At 46.1% G+C, this 19,302-nt stretch overlaps 2 protein-coding genes across 15 annotated transcripts in view; one reads left to right on the top strand and one right to left on the bottom strand.

The window, feature by feature from the left end:
* The window catches only part of MET (MET proto-oncogene, receptor tyrosine kinase), a 112,633-nt gene extending 103,028 nt beyond the window's left edge, over positions 1-9,605 (bottom strand). For 2 of the 3 annotated variants that reach the window (XM_041727697.1, XM_041727700.1), the window contains exon 1: positions 9,347-9,605. In XM_041727697.1, coding sequence (XP_041583631.1) covers positions 9,347-9,461 — 115 coding nt within the window. In that variant the 5' untranslated portion in view covers positions 9,462-9,605. The remainder of the gene's footprint in view (positions 1-9,346) is intronic. The other variant, XM_041727699.1, reaches the window with a different exon arrangement.
* LOC121474663 (homeobox protein aristaless-like 4) overlaps positions 7,915-19,302 on the top strand; it is a 371,873-nt gene continuing 360,485 nt past the window's right edge. For 4 of the 12 annotated variants that reach the window (XR_005983451.1, XM_041727708.1, XM_041727707.1 and 1 more), the window contains exon 1: positions 7,915-9,043. Coding sequence is in view for 3 of the 12 variants with exons in the window: in XM_041727708.1 (XP_041583642.1) it covers positions 8,734-9,043 (310 nt within the window). In the remaining 9 variants the exon portion in view is untranslated. Of the gene's footprint in view, positions 9,044-9,718; positions 9,848-11,322; positions 12,353-19,302 lie in introns of those variants that run through there. The other 8 variants (XR_005983452.1, XR_005983445.1, XR_005983449.1 and 5 more) reach the window with 3 other exon arrangements.

Raw genomic sequence — 19,302 nt, 5'->3', positions numbered from 1 at the left:
GTTGAGCGTCTACCTTCAGCTCAGGGCATGACCCTGGGGTCCAGGGATCGAGTCCCACATCGGGCTCCTCCTCTTCCCCAGGGAGTCTGCTTCTCCCTCTGCCTGTGTCTCTGCCTCTCTCTCTGGGTCTCTCATGAATAAATAAATAAAATATTTAAAAAATATATATATATAGTATGATCTTATACTTAATTTAAAAAAAATCCAGCTAGGGTAATAACATTTTAAGCCCAAAGGTTCACGCAGGCCCTAAGATATTCTATTTGCCTGCTGTCTTTGTCTCAACTAGCCAGTGGTCAGACCATGAGCAAACCCTGGATGGTGCAGCAGGAGCTGAAGGCTTTTTGCTTGAACGTGAGGCCAGAGTCAGGCGATAGCTGCTCACCTAAGACTCTCAGAGGAGCCAAAAGACTGAAAGTAAAGGCAGACGCCGATAGAAGCTTTCCTCGAGTCTTCAGACCACACTGAGTTTGCGTTTGGAATATAACAAACGTGATTACTACACATACTCCAGCATGAACTCTGGATAATCAAAGCCCAAAGAAACAGCCTCAGGACAATACCTGAAAGAGAGATAGACCCACGGCAGATGGTACTCCAACAGAGAACACTTACGGACAGAGTTTTGAGGGCTGTAACTTTTGATCCCAACAGTTATTGACGCATTATAACGAGCTGATGCGCTAGAAGATGCCAGTTAAGAACGTGGTGTAAAATTTTTTTAAGTTTTCTTAGTTTTTCTTTTAATATCATGAATTTTTCTAAGAACGTAGAATTTCATTTGTAGTGTTGACTGCAATGCTTAGAATACACCCCGAACACTCAGAATAAACGATCCTTCTGCTTCCTGCTACAGAACGCTGCTGTTCTTCCTGGTGTCTGAGGGTAGGACAGAGTAAGAGGCTGATCTCGGACTGGCCAGATGATAGTCTTGCTTCGCCCGGAATCAAGCCACATGACAGAGGAAGTTCAGACTTTGCTTCCTTATCACATGCCCTACCATTTTCCTCTGAATGTCCCTTGATTCCCCACTCAGTTGTGACCAGCCCTTTTCCTATTTAGAAGGCAGCAGCCTGATTCCTCATTGTGCCACTTTCTTCACCACCTGCAATGCCCCCAAGCCCACACCGCTTCAGGGTATCCACCCACCTCTCCCCTCCTGTAACCTCACTGAGCTAACACCCCATTGAAACTTCTAAGTCTTCTCTTTTGTTATTTATTTTCTCCATCTGTGGCTTGAGAGTTGTCACAGAGACCTTCTTAAAGGGAACTACAGTGTTCCAAATGTACAGATAGGAGGGCATGTGACTGCTTATTTATCAAATTATGAGAAATTTTAGTTTTAAGAATCATCTAAATATGAATATGCAGATATTGATATATGATAATTACTAGTGGTTTGAGCAACCATTTACACAGAAATTAAGCATGTCAAAACTATATGAATAAGTTACTCCTTACACAGTGCTATCATAATTGAGTTTCAAAACAAGTTTAATGATGGTATATGTAGTCCGTAAACCGTCAGGTTCACCTAAAAGAACCTCTACCTAAAGACCATAATAACACAATTTTCCTTTCTTTCCCCACCGAGATATAAGAAACCACCAAAATCTGTCACCCCAATGTCATACAGAAACAACACCCTTTTTTGATCAGGAAAGGTTTTCTGAGGACAAAATGCGGGGAGTAGTTAGAAATACACAACATGGTATCAGGAAACTTCTCAATGCCCGTGTTTCATTACTAGGCCTTCTTCTAAATACTGCTTGCTTTCTTTTAGAGAGGGGCTGCTGTCTCCATAGCCATCAGTACCCTAATCTTGTGCATTTCAATGGCACTTAAAAATACGTATTTGTGCAGAGTCCATATGGGAAGTCTAGTCACCAGAAAATACACACTCATAAACAGGAAGTCTAACTACAGTAAGAAGGTGTTTTTCTCCACACAATAGAGTTCAAAGATGTGTCATCTATGTAATCTGGAGCAAAACCCCACACCCCCATTATTGTTGAGTATCCCTCTCTTTCCTCCTACATTACGGCAACTTATGATTATAGCATTACGTTTTCTAAGCCTGTTTGAACTTGCTTATGGATACAAACGACCTGCCCTTTTCTGTGCAAAGCTTTCAATCAGTAAGCACGTCAAGGTGGGAGGAAGGATGGCAGGAGAAGTAAGATGGGGAAAAAAATCAATTTTCAGAAAGCATATGGTAACAACTGAATATTTAATCTAATTAGCCCAGAAATGCCTTCCTATTTTCAGCACTCTTTGCAAGGCAGTTGCTTCGTGGTACAGAATGAATTTCAATAAATGTCATATATTTAGTTTGATGGCTTATTTTTAAAATTTGTCGAACCAGGTCACTGACTTAGAATAGATTCATCCTGAGACATGACAGATGGATACTGCTATTGAATAGAAAGATTGACATTAGCTGGAAGGTTCTGGGCAGAAGAAAAAGTCATTCATTTAACATTCAACAAAACATTTACTGAGTACCTACTGTGTGTTAGGATAAAATGTTAAATATTTGGACTTTATCTTTTTTTTTTTTTTTTTTTTTAACAATAGAAAGAGGAGTGGTGCCAAAATCATTTCCTTGGGGTAGTAAGAATTACAGCTAAATAATACTGGGTCTTTAAAAGTACTTACATTTTTCACATTACATCAGAAAACTGCATTAGCACTCATTCAAATATTCATTCTGTTATGGTTGTGAGATTTTAGACCTAATTCAGATTTTTGAAGATGCTGTTTACCGACCCTTAGCAAAAACCAACTTCCTATTCTTCTGCAACAAAAAAGGCCTTACGTGGCTTCAAAGATTTCTTAAACATCAAAGAGCTTAGAGAGACATACAGTTTATGGGTAATGATTTAGGATTTAGTGAATCAAAAACACATGGATTAAATTTCCTTTAAAAGACCCCGAGGTTTAAATTTTAAGAGCTAAAATGTTGGTCTGAACACACATTGGTCTTAAGAAACGCCAAAAGTTATTTTTAAAGATACTTTGAATTGTCTTGTAGACCCAAAACTTGGCTGGATTTTCCTTTCTCACATGATTAGACTGCAAAGGAGACAACCTGCCTTCTGTTAAACAAATTTACCCCACTCCCCTCCCTCTCTCTCTGCCTTGTGAAGACTACATTACAGCTGACCCTTCAACAACAAGGTTGGAACTGCATGGGTCCACTTATACAGTACAGTACTGCAAACGTATTTTCTCCTCCTTAGGATTTTTTAAAAACATTTTTCATTTTATCATATGAATACAGTATATAATATATGTAACATAATATGTATTAACTGTTTTTGGTAAGATTTCTAGTCAACAGTGGCTATTAGTTCAATTTTGGGGGAGTCAAAGTTACATGCAGATTTTCGACTGTACAGGAGGTCAGTGCCCCAACCCCCTTGTTGTTCAAGGATCAACTGTATTTCAAAGGTCTCCAGCTTTGAATGTTCTTCTTGATATTTTCAATAAAATATTAAAAATTAGAAACATTCCCATGGTCTTATGGAATAACTGCAGTACTTTTCAGTTCCTTCAAGTCAATTATTTTTTCTTACATACAACTTCAAAATTGGACTAAGATTTTAGATCCAACTATCGGGTAACAAGGGATCACTTCAAAACAGGAAGAAGCCACTGATATTAATATGTGCTCTGTTTCATGATATATTATTATATTTGCATTTAAAATAGTAGGAAGAAATACAGTACATAGTCTTCCGTTCTAACACAATGGCCTTCCGGAAGGCCACTAGCCTGGGCATTTCACTGAGTTTTTAGGATTAAAGGAAACAAGTTAGTGCACAACCTGTGAGCTTTCATTCCTTTGGAAAAATAGATTGCAGTACTGATCTGATGGTTTCTAAAGGGCACTTGAATCCAATGCTGTACACGTTTTAAATTTCAATGGTAGAGAAGTAACTAGTCAAGTTCAGGCACATCTAAACAAAACAAAACAAAACAAAGCAAAAGCACCAGTATTCCAAAGAGGGAGTTTATCCTGAATGAGAACTTGGAAATGAAATCTATACATAAAGTTATGATGAACTGAGGCTTCAGAAAGTGACTGCTTCACTTAAGAATGAAAAAAGTAGATTACCCTTTAGCTCACAAATATACATAGTTTGATAGAAAGTATATTTGTTGAAGAGCTTAGAAAAACAAGTGCGGAAAAAAAAAAGAAAAAGTGCGTGCCAAAAGGTGATGAATTATATAATATCTTTTTTTTTTTTTTGGATTGCTAAGCTAATTTTCTAGAGGGAGGAAGAATCTGAGAACTCTAGAAGATAAGCACGTGGCAAAAGTGGCTCTGGGCATCTTTGGCCATACACGCTGCTGAATTTAACAACACCTGAAGGTGACACAGGGGACCAACTGGCAGGTATAGTCATGGCTAAGGATTGCAAACAAGACCACCAGAAGCCAAATCTGACACCGAAACTTTTTGTCAATCCTGCACACTATTTTAAAAGATGCTGAGTCGACACTTTAAAGTGGAGGTTTCTAGCTTCTCTTGAAAATCTGAAAGATACTACCTACCACATGAGCCCATGCCACTTACTGGGCTTCACGGCAACTCTGATGATGCCAAATGCTGGCTGTCTCCTGTTAGGTGGGGCCTTTTCCAAGCAGATTGCTGGTTTCTAGTGAAATGGTTAGTTTCATTCATTTAGGTTACCTGCTGGCAAATCTTTTTTTTTTTTTTTAACTATAATCTCCACGTTCCATGTGGGGCTCAAACTCACAACCCCAAGAATGAGTTAGTTGCATGTTCTACTGACTGAGTCAACAAGGTGCCCTCTCTTGGGTTTCTGGGGTATTTTTTTCTTTCCTGTTTGCAAATCTTGATGCAGGACACAGATTGGGCAGAAAGAAAAGAGGAAGAAAATCCAACACAGTGGCTTCACATTGGAAAGGGAAAAGAAAGGAGAGAAAGAAGAAAGAAGGAAGTGCAAAACAGGCTGCACACACAGGCAGCAACTGTCTCCTTTGCAGTCCCCAGATATTTACTATGGAAGGGATCGGAGACGGAGGCTGTGAATACTACTCTCAACAAATTCTTTTGGACCAGGTTTACAGTGTAAAAAATACGAAGGAAAATTGTCTGAATGGAGCCATAACCTTGACCAAGGATGGCATGTGGACATGGGACCAGGTAAATGCAGGAAAATACCATGGGTTGGCTTCTTCCATTCACAATAAACCAAGGGATGTGGCCACTTCTTCATTGTCACTTTTGAGCCTGCAGTGAACTATGGCAGGCACGGTCCGGGTATTTCCCGTAACAATCAGGGACTCCAAGTAGAGCTGTGCAGGTTGGGCACTGCACAATTCCAGAGACAACAAAACCAGAATGGCACTCCTGAGAAGTGCAAAGTAGAAGCTCTACTCCAGATATCGACAGGACTTACTTTCTTATCTCTTCCAGGTTCTAGTTCAAAGGCCACCTTCAAAGTGAAGCTTTCTCTGACTACTACTTACTGAATTTTTTTTTTATCTTACTGAATTTTTCAATCACCACTCCACCCTCTCTTATCCTTGACAGTCCTCACTTTGCTTCCTTGTAGCTCTTATCACCACTCAGAAACAGCATTTTAATTTATGTATTTTATTTATTGTTTGCCTTCCTTAATACAGAACAGAGCATCATAATATTAGAGATCTTAGACTGTTTTATTCTCTACTGCTTTACCAGAGTCTAGAATTATGGCTGGTAGGTGTTCAATAAATTATCCTGAATGACTAAATCATCAGTCACATTCTTAAAGTATAGGAACCTGGCTTTCTCTAGAACTTGTGATTCTCTGGCTGTATTCCATAACTGCCCTGATAATATTCATAATAATCCTTTGTTGTATTAGAAGAAATACATTTTCAAATTCTATGGATCATGATACAATTTATATGACCCATAAGCTCTTTTTTTTAAAAAAGATTTTATTTTTATATAATCTCCATACCCAACATGGAGCTGGAACTTACAAACCCAAGATGGACTTGCATGCTCTACTGACCGAGCCCGTGAGCCACCCCTATATGGCCCATAGGCTCTTAATATGAATTCTACGGGCCCTATAGCTACACAATTAATTAAAGAAATTAAAGACAACATGCATAACCTGCATAAATATACTTGTGCAAATTTACACAATCATAGAAGAAATATGTATACCTGGATATGCAATTAGCCAGTTAACTTCTTTTTTTCCACTGAGCTCACACCTCCTGCTACAAATGCCACACGTGTGATTTTTCTCTCAATTACATTTTACAGCTTATAAAAACACTTTCTTCATTTTGTCCGTTGAGAAGCAAAGGATCTGTAGTAAGATTTTACTGGATGTTTTTATTGAAACAAATCCCAAGGGGAATATACTAAACTGTTAAACACAGCTGAGGAGATATCTGAGAATGGGCTTTCTGATAGTAGGATAGATTACAAAATTACTCGCAGCTCTTAATCTGATAACAGGAGCAGAATGCCCCACACATATGAATGATGGCTTTTTCTGGTATGCTTTACCACAAAAAGAGAAAGAACAAAAAAAGAGCGCTGGAGAAACAGAAGGTGAGAAAAACTCCAGAGACCAGAAATGTTGCATTCATCATTTATCACTAACCTAAGGATCCCTAACTATGCTTCAGTGGAAAATGCTTCAAATAGTTCACCTCTGAAGGTGGCTGGGCAGAGGTGCTGTCCAGATAGCATGGAGGCGAGGCTCACACACGCTTCCTTACCTACAGGAAGGAAAGGTTACAGTACTGGCATCCACCTGGTCTATTTTGTAAGGCTGTTGTGTATCAGCAAGAGGCTATGCTCAGAAACAGCGTGAAAATTTTATGAGGCCTTTAAGTCCCAATCTTCTGATGTTTAAAAGAATTTCTATTATGTAAATGGGATGATATTTAATGTCATTTTCCTGTTACATTCCCTTAATAATCATGGATTTTAGTTCCATAGTTTTGTGTGTTATTAATCTGAATATCTAGATTATAAACTCTTCAAGGGCAGAGATTGCATTTCTCCCTTTTAAAAAATATTTCTCTAGTACCAAACATATATGATGCTCAACATACAGTTCTTAGCTATTTTTGGTGATGCAAATGTGAGCCTGGCAGCAACTCAGTGCCAGTTAAGAAAAGGGAATCAAAGTGATCCTAAATTGACATTAGTCAGTATATTTATCATTCATTACTAAGAGGTTACTATTTATTTTGCATTGAGCAAAGCCCAAGAGGAAACTGCCCTGAGGGCTCTATGTCAAAGACACCAGTTTCAACATACACCACTGAGGTAAAGGAGGTTAATTTCCTGGTACTTGAGTTTCTTCATATTCTCTTCCCTTAAGGCAGCACAATTAGGAAATCTGGTATTCCATTAACAAGCAAGGAGCCCAAGGAAAATATCAGGGATGATGGGGAAAAGCAAAGCAGGGCTGGCTCTGGTGAGCCTAATGATAGCAAAGAAGAAACCTCTGAAATAGGGTGGAAGAATGGGGACACACAGAAGGGTTGGGAAGCCACTCGGACCCAACCAAGGGGAAGGATGAGGAGAAAGGGGCAGAAAGATGGGAGGTGCTCTCAAAATACTGGGAGCTGAGTACTTTCCCTGGGTGTGTCACCACAGGCGCTGGCGCAGTCACCTAGGGAAAGCTGTGTGTCTTCAAAGCAGTAACCCTTTTAAGTTATTCAGGTTGTTTTGAGATGACCACACAGGAGAAAAAAGTTTATTTGAGGCTATTACATAGATCTGTAAAAGGAAAATTAGACTGTTATTCTGAATCACTACTTTTTTTTTTTTTAGCCAATAACTAAGAAAATGGACTTCTGAAATGTATTTCTTAGTCTAACGCACATTAAAACAAATTCTGAAAATTTCAAGATCACAGTGGGACACATGTTCATATAATCTTAAAAGGAATTTAGAGAATAAGGGTATTTCTCCTGCTTAGAAAAGTGTCATTTTCCTTTCGTCGTAGTTTTAAAAGTCACAAAAATGTCATCGGCTTTCATACTGACGCGCTGTGGTCAATCTTGTGTATCTTTATCATTCAGATAAACCTCACCCATTAATCCCGAAGGGGCGGCGTGTCTATCTGATGCAAACCCCTACTGTGATGTATGAAGAACAAAGCAATCCTTGAAAAAGTGGTACTCAGCAGACCATCCCCTATATGCGATCAAGTCCATCATGTTCAAATCAAAATATATTTAGGTTAGCAATTAGAGGCTCATGCACTGTTAAGTCTGAAACCTGAACAGATTTTTCTAAAACACTAGTCTCCCTTATAGGCACTTGGACACATTTTTGGCACTACAAAAATTTTCCTAGGAGCAATATAAATGTCACCGGTATTGTTCAGCAGTTTAGAAAGAATGAACACCCCCTGGATACACCACAGACTTGCTGTGTATGGCATCGAGGCACCTCACTCCTCTTCTAGTATGGAAGTTTCCAGGTTCAAACAAAGCCCCACACGCTTGGAGGTAGAAAGGAAAGCTCTGTACGTGTCAATAACCCAAGCACCACTTAGCAGTTTACATGAAAACACAATTTATGTCCCAGTGGCGCACAGAAACACGATGTACGACATTTTCAGATCATCTTCATGCAGAAAAAAAAAAAAATGCATTCATTAGTCAGCTAGAGTAGTTTAGCTATAAAGGACAATACTGTTTTTCTGGATCCATCTGCCGGCAACGGCAACGTCCATGTGTCTGGCTGGAGGCAGCGACAGGCCGAACCCTCGCCCAACTCTACAAAGTGGGAAGGGGGCTCTGGGGGTTCAGGGGGGGCCCCTGGGGTCTCTGCCGTCGGCCGCTCTTTCCCGGCGCTGTCCTAGTCCCCGTGCATCAGGGCTCGGCCCGGGGCGCACCCGGTCCTTCGGGCCAGGGCCGCGGACACTCGCTGAGCCGCGCGAAGGGAGACGCGGCGCCCGGGGCAGCTCCCCCCGCACGGGCCGCCCGCACCCGGCACCTCCGCAGATGCCAGGCTGCCCGCCGGCCCTCCCCAGCCGCACAGGTAACGGGGCGCGCCGGGCACCGGGCGGGAGGGCACCGGGGGCCCCGCACCAGCCAGCCCCGCGCCCCTCCGGGCACCGTCCCCGCCGCCCGCCACACTGCGGGCACCGCGCACCTGGCGGCAACCGGGCCGGCCCTGGGCGCAGCACCTGCCCCTGCAAGGATGCCCGCGCGCCCCGCGGGGCCGGACCCCGACCCCGGCCCCGGCCCCGACCCACGACCCCGCCGCGCCCCCGCAGCGGCCCGCGGGGCCCCGAGGGGAACAAAGGGCCCGAGGCCCGGGGTGCGGCGCGCGTCGCTTTACCTTGCGGCGTCCAAGCCCCGCGGAGACGTCGGAGGCGCGGGAGTCCGCTGTCGCCCCGCGCCCGGCCCGCGCCCGCCGCGCCGCTCCGCAGCCGCAGCCGCAGCCGCAGCCGCATCCGCTCCCCGGCGCTCGGCCGCTGCGCGCGGCGACGGCCCCCGGCTCACCTGCGGGGAGGCCAGCCCCGGCCTCCGCCCGCGCGCTCCCCGGTGACTCAGCCCGCCATCGGCGCGCGCGGCCCGCGGCCGCCCCGGGGCGCGTCCAGGCGGGAAGCGCGGCCCGAGCCCGGCCCCAGGAGCCCGGCCCAGGCGCCCGCCCCCGGCACGTGTGCGCCGGCCCCGCGCGGCTCGTCCGCGCCGCTCACCCGGGGACCGGCAGCGCCCGGAGGGGAAGCCGCCCCCGCCCTTCCTGCCGCCCGCGCGCCGCGCCGCTGCCCCGGGGGTCGCGCTTCCTCCCGCCCCGCCCGCCGCCGCCGCCGCCGCCGCCGCCGCCGCCGCCGCCAAGGTGAAACTTTCTAGGTGGACCAGAAGTTTCCGCGCCCCCCGCGCTCTCAGCTCGCAGCGGCGGGGAGCGGGCCCAGGCTCCCCCTCCCGGCGCTCGGGCGCCCGGCGTCAGCCCGCGGGACGCCGGGCGCGCCCCCCCGCCCCCCGCCCTGCTCACTCCCGTCCCCTGCCCCGCGCCCCGCCCACTCCGCGCTCCCCTCCGCGCCCCGCCCCTCCACTGCGCGCCCCCCCGCCCCGCCGATCCACTCCGCGTCCTCCTACCCCGCGCCCCTCCGCGCCCTCCCCCCCCGCTCACTCCGCGCTCCCCTGCTCCGCGCCCCTCCGCGCCCTCTCCCCCCACTCCGCGCTCCGCTACCCCGCGCCCCGCCGCCCCCTCCCCCCACGCTCACTCCGCGCTCCCCTGCTCCGCGCCCCCCCCACTCCGCGCTCCCCTACCCCGCGCCCCGCTGCCCCCTCTGCTCACTCTGCGCCCCCTCCGCGCCCCGCCCCTCCACTCCGCGCCCCGCCGCCCCACTCTACGACCTCTCCACGCCCCCCTACTCCGCGCCCCCCCCCGCCCCCCGCTGCTCCACTCCGCGCCCCCTCCGCGCCCCGCCCCTCCACTCCGCGCCCCCTCCGCGCCCCACTCTACCTCTCCGCGCCCCCCTACTCCGCGCCCCTCCGCGCTCTGCTGCTCTACTGCGCGCCCCCTACTCCGCGCCCCCTCCGCGCCCCGCCCCTCCACTGCGCGTCCCCCCGCGCCCCCTACTCCGCGCCCCTCCGCGCCCCGCCCCTCCACTGCGCGTCCCCCCGCGCCCCCTACTCCGCGCCCCTCCGCGCCCCGCCCCTCCACTGCGCGTCCCCCCGCGCCCCCTACTCCGCGCCCCTCCGCGCCCCGCCCCTCCACTGCGCGTCCCCCCGCGCCCCCTACTCCGCGCCCCTCCGCGCCCCGCCCCTCCACTGCGCGTCCCCCCGCGCCCCCTACTCCGCGCCCCCCCGCCCCCCGCTGCTCCACTCCGCGCCCCCCCGCCCCCCGCTGCTCCACTCCGCGCCCCCCGCCCCCCGCTGCTCCACTCCGCGCCCCCCCCGCCCCCCGCTGCTCCACTCCGCGCCCCCCCGCCCCCCGCTGCTCCACTCCGCGCCCCCCCCCGCCCCCCGCTGCTCCACTCCGCGCCCCCCCGCCCCCCGCTGCTCCACTCCGCGCCCCTCCGCGCCCCGCCCCTCCACTGCGCGTCCCCCCGCGCCCCCTACTCCGCGCCCCCCCCCGCCCCCCGCTGCTCCACTCCGCGCCCCCCCGCCCCCCGCTGCTCCACTCCGCGCCCCCCCCCGCCCCCCGCTGCTCCACTCCGCGCTCGCTCCGCGCCCCGCCCCCTGCTCCGCGCTCCCTCCGCTCCACTCCGCTCCCTCTCGGGTCCACTCCGTGCCACTCCGCGCTCCCCCTGCTCCACCCCGCGCCCCTGCCGCGCCCCTGCCGCGTTCTCTCCGCGCCCCCCCCCCCCCCGCGCCCTCCGCCCCCTCCGCGCACCCGGGCTCAGGCTGCCCCGCGCTAGTTAGCGGCTGAGCCCCGACAGGGTGGGGGCGGTGGGACCCCACAGAGACAGGGCGCTCATTGTCAGGGCGGAGGTGGGAGTGGATGCACAGTTGTCCCGAGGATTTCATTATGCAACGATTTATCCCCTTTATTATAATAACTCGGCTTTCTGCAAGGAAGAACAACGCAGGAGTTTAGCCCTGAGAAAACTTCAGCTTCTTTCAGGTTTTTTTTTTTTCATAGCAGGAAACAGGCTGATTAAATAACTAGGCAAACAGCAATGAACAAGCAAAACAAAAGTTTAATTCTTGAATGTTGAAATCGCATGATTTAAAAAAAAAAGTTGTGAGGGCCTGGTGAACTGTACTAGGCTCGTGTTGGGACTTTTTGTCCTTCACAGGCCTGACCATCAAAAGTGACATTAACCTTCTAGAGAAAATAAGCCCCGGGAGGTACCAACCTAAGGACCAGCGAGCGTTGCCTCTTAGGCCTTCACATGTCCCCACCTGCGTTAGGGCTTGTCACGCAGCGGCGGCTGTTAGTTACCGAGTCAGGGACCAAACAACATTGGGCAGGTTCAGGAATTATTCACCATGGAATGAAAAGTAGAAAAGTATAATAAGAAGAGTTGGCCCTTTGCTGAGCGCTTACAGTGTGCAGTGAGCAGGCACCTTCCTGGGGACCACGCAGAGCAGCTTCAGTCCTCTAAAGGAAGTACCGCATGATTCCCCAATTTTATAGAAAAGGAACTTTCTCCTACCGCGTAATACTAGAGCTTTGCACTGAACCGTTTTTGCAGATGAGGAACCTGAGGGCCTGAGGGTTCCTGGGAGGGTCACAGGGTGGGTGAAGGAGGTGAGGTTAGAACCCAGCTCTCCAACCCCGGGCAGGTTTTCTGCTCCCCGAGCAGAGGGCCAAGGCTCCGAGGCCAAATACACAGCGCAGCGCGGCTGAAGCCTTCCTGACCTCACCTGGCGTACCTGAACAATGACCCTGGTTAGTAGTTATATAACCACATGAGTTATATAAATGCTCGTGCTTATTAAATGCTGATTTACAGTTTGGACGGCCCAGGTCCTACTTATGGACAGATCAGTTATAGATTTGGGGTTCAGTCCCAGCTTCCAATTAAAGGCAAATCAACTAATGAATTCACACACACGCTCACACTCACACACACAATTAACCATAGTTGTCCGGAGGAATAACTAGAGTGCTGTTTCTCTTCCCTGGTTCCCATAGCAATGTGAACTGGATATTTAGATTGCATTATATAGTTGCCTTAACAGGTTTTCCGAGTTTGTGTGCTGCGATAAACACGTAAAAGAAAAAAAAAAAAAAACTACAATGAAAGTAGTAGAGAGACCCAGAAGAACCAGTACAAACTGGAAGATAGATCCAAATAACGTATTCTGTATTTTCAGCACCGAAGTCTCCCAGTTTCTAGTTTCTGACAAAATTCAATCCAATTTTGAGACTGTATTAAGACTTGTCATTTTGATTTATTAACTGTGAGTAAGGAGATAACATTTTGTAAAAATCACTAGGAATAGCATAATAAAAGTATCCGAGTGTCACAGTAATGAGTTTTTGCATGCTACCCAGATAGGTTTGATCAGGGAAACGGTGAGAGATCATTTCACATATTTGGAAATGGGGAGAAGCAGATACTTTGAAAAGGCAATAGGAGTTCTACAGTTTAGTTTTGGTTTTGTGGCTAACTTTAATTGTTACTGTTTAACTTTTCCTTGGGTCCATGGCATGGGTGACACACTGTATGATGAAGTTCTTTTGGTATTTTCCTAACGAAACCAAACTCCTGTGGCCAACACTGTTGGCTGGCTAAGCCAGCACCTGTTCTCAACCAGATATTCCTTTGCCTGCCTCCACCTCCTGCGGCTAAAGAAAAGAGATACTTGCTTTCCCCGACTTCTTAGCAGCCAGACATGGCCATGTCATGCCATTCTGGCAGGAAGGTTAAGCTAAAATCTGTTGGGGACTTCTGGGAAAGAGTTTAGTCTTAATTAAAGAGATCTAAGAGGCCGGTGCCACCCCTTCTCACTACTTGCTTTCTTGATTTTATACATAATGCCCGGCCGGGAGCTAGCCACCTTGTGGCCATGAGGAGGGAAGTTGGTTCTGACATGCTGAGCTACAGCACCAATGCCAGTAGACCCCTACTTCCAGATTTCTTATTTTGTGGGAAAATACTTGTTTCAGATGCTATTTGCCAGAATTCCTGTCACCTGTAGCCAAAAGCATTTGAAACCGACCTACTCCTCAAGTAGGGAGCAAGACATCTCCAAGGCCGAGTTTAGAATAGTGGTTAAGACATTCGCAGGCACCCAGCTGGCTCAGTCAGCAGAGCCTGTGACTCTTGATCTCAGGGTCCTAAGTTCCACTTACAACTTACAATTTATTTTACTTAAGTAAACAGCAAGAAAGGAAAAAAAAAAAAAGAGTATGGGTTTGAGAACCAGACGGTCGGGATTTCAATCCCAGTTCTGCTGCTTGCTTGCTTGCTGTGGAACTATAGGCTGGTAGCTAGCGTCAACTGTGCTTTATCTGCAAACTGAGGATAATAATAGGGTTATTGTGAGGATGAAATGAGGAGCTATAAGTAAACCACATGGAATAGTGTCTGGTGAAATATAAATCCTCGAAAGGCGTGAGCTGTTCCTACCCACATATTTGTGGATAACACACAGTGCTAAACGACCAACTGATCCATCTCTTGACCCTGAGATGGGCCTAATGGTAGCCATGGTCAAGATCAAGATGAAGGAGGTGGGATCCCGCTCTAAACATGTCCTGTCCTTTCTCCTCTCCCTTCAAAACATTAACATTTAGATCTTCAAAGGTGCTGTTTATGTTTATTCACATGGTACCATATTGAAATAGAAATGAACGTCATCTTCTCAGAACAGGGGCTTCACTCTGGCAACCTGTGGAGGGTAGGAACCACAAACATGTTACGGGCCCACAGAGTATTTTTTAATAGTTTGAGCTGTGGTAGACAGAACATACGTGCTGCAGTTGGCCATCATCTTACCATCTTCTCTTGTAATGCTTCCAGCCTACCTCTGATCTTGAGGTCACTTTCTCCTGTAGGCATTAGGATTTGGAACTCCTGTTTTAGAGTATTAATTCTTGGATTTGCTCTCTCTGCTCTCCCTCCTTCCCCAGCCCCATGGCCCCTATTATTGTACCTGTGGAGAATGTCTCCACAAAAGGACAAAAAGAATTCAGGTGACGGTTCCTCAACTCATTGTTGTAGGCAACTACAATTTGGGGATGTAGGACTCCTTTTACCTTTTTGGAGATGCCTCATGTACAATAGAATTTTGAAGATTCTGAAAACTCACGGGGAAAACCACAGCAGAACAAAACAAAAGCATGCTTTTCTCTTCTTAACATCTTCAGTAAGAATTTTCTGTAAAATTAATAATAGGGAACACTCTTTGGGAAAACTTGCCTTAAAGAAAGGAAAGTCCAGATGATGGGTTAGAACAGGGCACTTTCAATATTAACTGCTTTTATGTTAATTCGTATTGGTCGTTTGTTTGTGGCTGGGCTCTCTAAAAATAAAACATGCCATGTTAAGTTATCTAAGAATATGACTAAGCATATCCAACGTTGAGGACAAGTACATGGCTGCTAGGCTCGTGAAGCTCTAAGTATTGTGATTTTACTCAGAGGCCTATGAAACTGGACAGAAAAACTAAAAAAAAAAAAAAGAAAAAATGCTGTCTCCAGCAGGGTGCTGCAGTTTTTATTAGTGACTTGGCTCATTTTCACGTCCAGCTTATTGCCTCTCTTCTAAAACGAGGCAAAGGCATAATGTATTTCGCTTGCATTTATTAAATATCTATCATGTATCAGTCATGTGTTTGAGTTCTACTTACGTCCTCATAACAGAACTCCAGGAGAGGTATCATTCTTCTCAGTTTACATCCAGGGAAATGCGGCTCAGAGAGATCAGGTAACTTATCCAGGGTCATGCCAGTGACCTAAGGCTGTCTCTTTGCAAAACTCTTGCACTTCCCATTGCAGCGATTATAAATTGTCCCTTATCCTCTGGTGAATGATAGAGTCACTTAGCATGGAACAGCAGAACTTAAGCTTCCTCCTGTTTTTCCTTCTTTGTACGCAAAGTCAGATGCAGCTTAGGGAGTGGCTACCCCTCTGCGTGCCTGACCCTAGGGGACTGGATATTGCCCTGTAGAAGAAAGGTGCTGGTACCACCTATGTTGTCCATCTGTAAAGCACTGGACAGGGTGACGCAAGGGTCCTGAGCAGTCAGAGTGGGGTAGGGTCTGGGCTGTAGGTATGGACCTGGGACCTCAGAGTGTGAAAAGGAACTGTAATGCTCTTTCCTCAATGTCTTTGTTTTCACAACCCTTCGGCCCTCCTTTGGGGACCTAGGGAATGTGAAAGAGAAAGGGTAGGAACAGATGATAAAGAGTCAGGAGTCTTTCAAGGTATTTTGGAGAGTCACTCTCTTCTCTGAAGATGAAAAATAAAGGCAATGACTTTTAGAAAGTCCCAGAAGGCTCTTACAATTCTTTCTGCTATCAATACTTCCCTTCCTGCAGTTGTGTTAATTTCTTTTTCTTTTACCTTGTGGCAAATTGAAGGGGAGAAAAAGCATTTCGGTAAAGAAAATGGGGGGAATTTTTCATTTTTATATAGCATAGTATAGCATTATTTCTCAACCAGCTTATCCATTTCCTCTCAATTTAAACTGTTGGGCACTAATAGAAATGGATTAGCCCTGCTTGGGAAATAATGGACTAAAAAATGTAAACACTTTTCCTTTATTGATCAGCATTTCTTTATGGATAGCCCTTTAAAAATGCATATGTAAGTATATGTGCTTGTGCAATTATTACAATTTTAGATTTTGCCACTGGATGATTGCTTTGGCATTTAACCCTGTGTATCAGTTTCTTCAGCTATAAAAACAGTTTCAAAATCTAGTGAAATGATTTTTAAAAATTAGGTATCAAACAAAATTTTACTGGAACCAGTCCATTTGAAACAAATACACCCAACAATTTACTAGTTGTGTTATACACAAAGGGTCATTAAATTAGACATTAAGGACTCCAGGGTGTGGTTCTTATTAACTGTTGCCTTGGCGTATTATATCCAAATGTGATAAAATTCTTTTTTTTTCTATTTTAATGATTGATTAGCTTAGGGATGATAGAATCTTTTTAGGGATGGTATATTTTATGAGTCCAAAAGTAAATTAGGCACTTTCAAAGTGGCTACAAAATTTAACCAGTTTTAGAGAGAGTACACAGATCCTAAGTATTGAAAAATGATAGAATGAAAGGTTTGAATAGAATCACTGTAATGATTACAGGTAGCTAATGTATTCTGAGGTTTAACAAAGATGGTTCCAACTTTTGTATTGGCCAGATTTCAAGCTTCTAACAACTTCAGTGTTTAAATGTAATTACTATCGATATATGTACACAGAAGAAATGGCAGGAACTCTGGATTAACCTTGGTTTGCCAATGAGCAGTTAAAAAAACTAAGATGGTAGACAAATTGTGACCAGTCAAGGGTCATGTTCAGAAAGTCGGTGGTGAGGCAAACTGCTTTGGACTTCCAGTTTGTTGGTCTACTATAAACATTCCTGCCTTTACGTACTTTGAAAAAATCCAACTAAACTGTCCCCAAGAGGCAATTGCAAACTAACCTCTGACAGAGCTGTCAGAACCAATAAAATCATCTGCAAACTTCATGCTTATGTTGAAGGAACTTTCAAGGAGTGTGTAACCTGAATTAGAAAAGACATCTTTTCAGAGCTTTCCCTGAAGCGTCTAGGCCATCTGTTTTGGCCCAGGCTCCCCACGTTAGAGCTGTTATCAAGTACTGCTGGCTGTCCCATTGCTACTGTTAACAAATGGATTTGTCACCCCAAAGTTAAGAAAAACCAGATGTTTCCTTTGTTGTTCTATGTTCCGATGGCAGGTCAAGACCATGTTTAAACAGCACCAGTGAAATTGAGATTTAGGAATTGAGATCTTATTAATCTGGTCAATGAGGTCATATGATTTAGGGGCATTTCAAGATTTAGACTGAATTTCAATATTTCGCCATCTACGTTTATTGGATTACCTCTAAATTAATCAGTTCTTTATAAATATAAACCTATATCTTATGGGAATCATAATTTGTATGGAAGCAGCTATAAATATGGAATAAAATATTTAAACATGTCAGGTCTTGTAATCCATCAATTAATTTCTTAACCAAATGTTTATTGAGCCCCTACCATGTGCCAGGGAAGTGTTAGTGTCTGAGGCTACAAAGATGAATGAGAGGTCGTCCTTATCGTCGAGGAATTCATAGTCCAGAATGGAAAACCAGCCTGTAAATCAGTAAACCCAATACAATGAGGCAATTGCTAAACATTGTCAGGAGAGTGTCACAGACTAACGTTGGAGACCAGGAGGAGGTGAGGAAACATGGAAGACACCACAAGGGAGGCCACATTTGAGCCACATCCTAACGGATGAGCAGGAGTTTGCCAGACAACTGTATGTTAAAGGAGACGGAGATCAGAGAATGAATTCGTAGCAGAGGCAGCAGGCACAGAGACATGAAATGATTTTATATTCAGTGTTCTGTGAGGAGTTCAGAACAGTTGGGGGCACAGTGTATTTGGGGTTAGGGCAGGAAATCGAAGCTAACAAAGTAGATGAGGATCAGCGTATGAGGGATCCTGTATACTACACTGAGAGAGAAAAGCTACATGATAGGTGATAAGGAGTCACTAAAGCATTTTAAGTAAAATAATTAGAACTTCTTATTTTAGAAAGACCCCTCTGGTTTAGTGGAGGGTTTGGAGCAGCACTAGATTAGAGGCAGGGAGGCACAAGGGAAGGCTGTTTCTTTAGTGCAGAGGAGCAATGTCATAAAGCAGGGACTGCCAGGATACGGGACCAGGAGGACAGTTTGACAGATGCCTAGGGTATGGAACATAATAGGACCACTCAAAGGTGGTAGAAATTGAGTGATACTCAGAAAGATTGCTTTTTGTTTTATTTGTTTTTGGTTGTTTAATGGAAGTCTGACACACCATGATGCATTCATTTTGGACTTACTGACTTTGAGGAGGAGGTTTTACAGATCCCCGCACGACGAGTTGTTGGAGGTCTGGTCGTTAAGTCAAAATACCAATGTGTCAGATTATTGTCTACTTGGTCACGTTGAGAACTAGGTTTTTCGTATTCTCCTTCTCCATGTAGTTTCAGTTTGGAGCTGACCCATGGGAAGGCTGTGTGTGTTCTGGGAGGCAGAAGAGAAGCAGCCATCATTATATTCTGAGGGTTATCATGGGATGCGGGGGTGCTGCTGGGTGCCAGCTTGTTTACTCTTCCCTCCTTCCTGAGGCTGGCCTTACCAAAAATGACTCCGGGTTTCCCTCTGACACTTTGCTGACAACTCACACAGGTGGCAGCCATGAAGAGCCAACAACCTTCCATAGACTTCGTGGTCCCACATGCTGGCTTCCAGAATTCCCTGCAAGTTCTGACTCATTTGTGACTTTCCCCTTTCTACTGAAAACACTTTTTGGATCTTTATGTTCCCAGCTCTTCCCACAATTGGGCAAGTACAAATCATATCATGAATTTCTTCTTCTGTATCACTTCTGTTGGTCCTGTTTCTCTGATTTAATTTTTTTTAAAGCTCTAACCAAAGTGTATTTTCAGACAGAGCTCCTAAAAAGCCCTACATTTTATACTCAAAACTTTTAACACTTGAAATATTTTTCATTTTGGAGTCTTTTGCCCCTGACTTCCTGATAGTGATTACTGGTGCAGAATGATGATCTTAGGTCCAAATGGGAGAAGTTGTCAAGATAGCTAAGAAGAATTCCAAGAAAATTAAATATTTGGTTTTTATGCTGTTGAAAGAATTCATTATT

Source organism: Vulpes lagopus, chromosome 13, assembly GCF_018345385.1.
Source record: "Vulpes lagopus strain Blue_001 chromosome 13, ASM1834538v1, whole genome shotgun sequence".
Lineage (NCBI taxonomy): Eukaryota > Metazoa > Chordata > Mammalia > Carnivora > Canidae > Vulpes > Vulpes lagopus.
The sequence above is the reverse complement of the archived record's forward strand: the minus strand, read 5'-3'. Positions and strand labels throughout refer to the sequence as shown.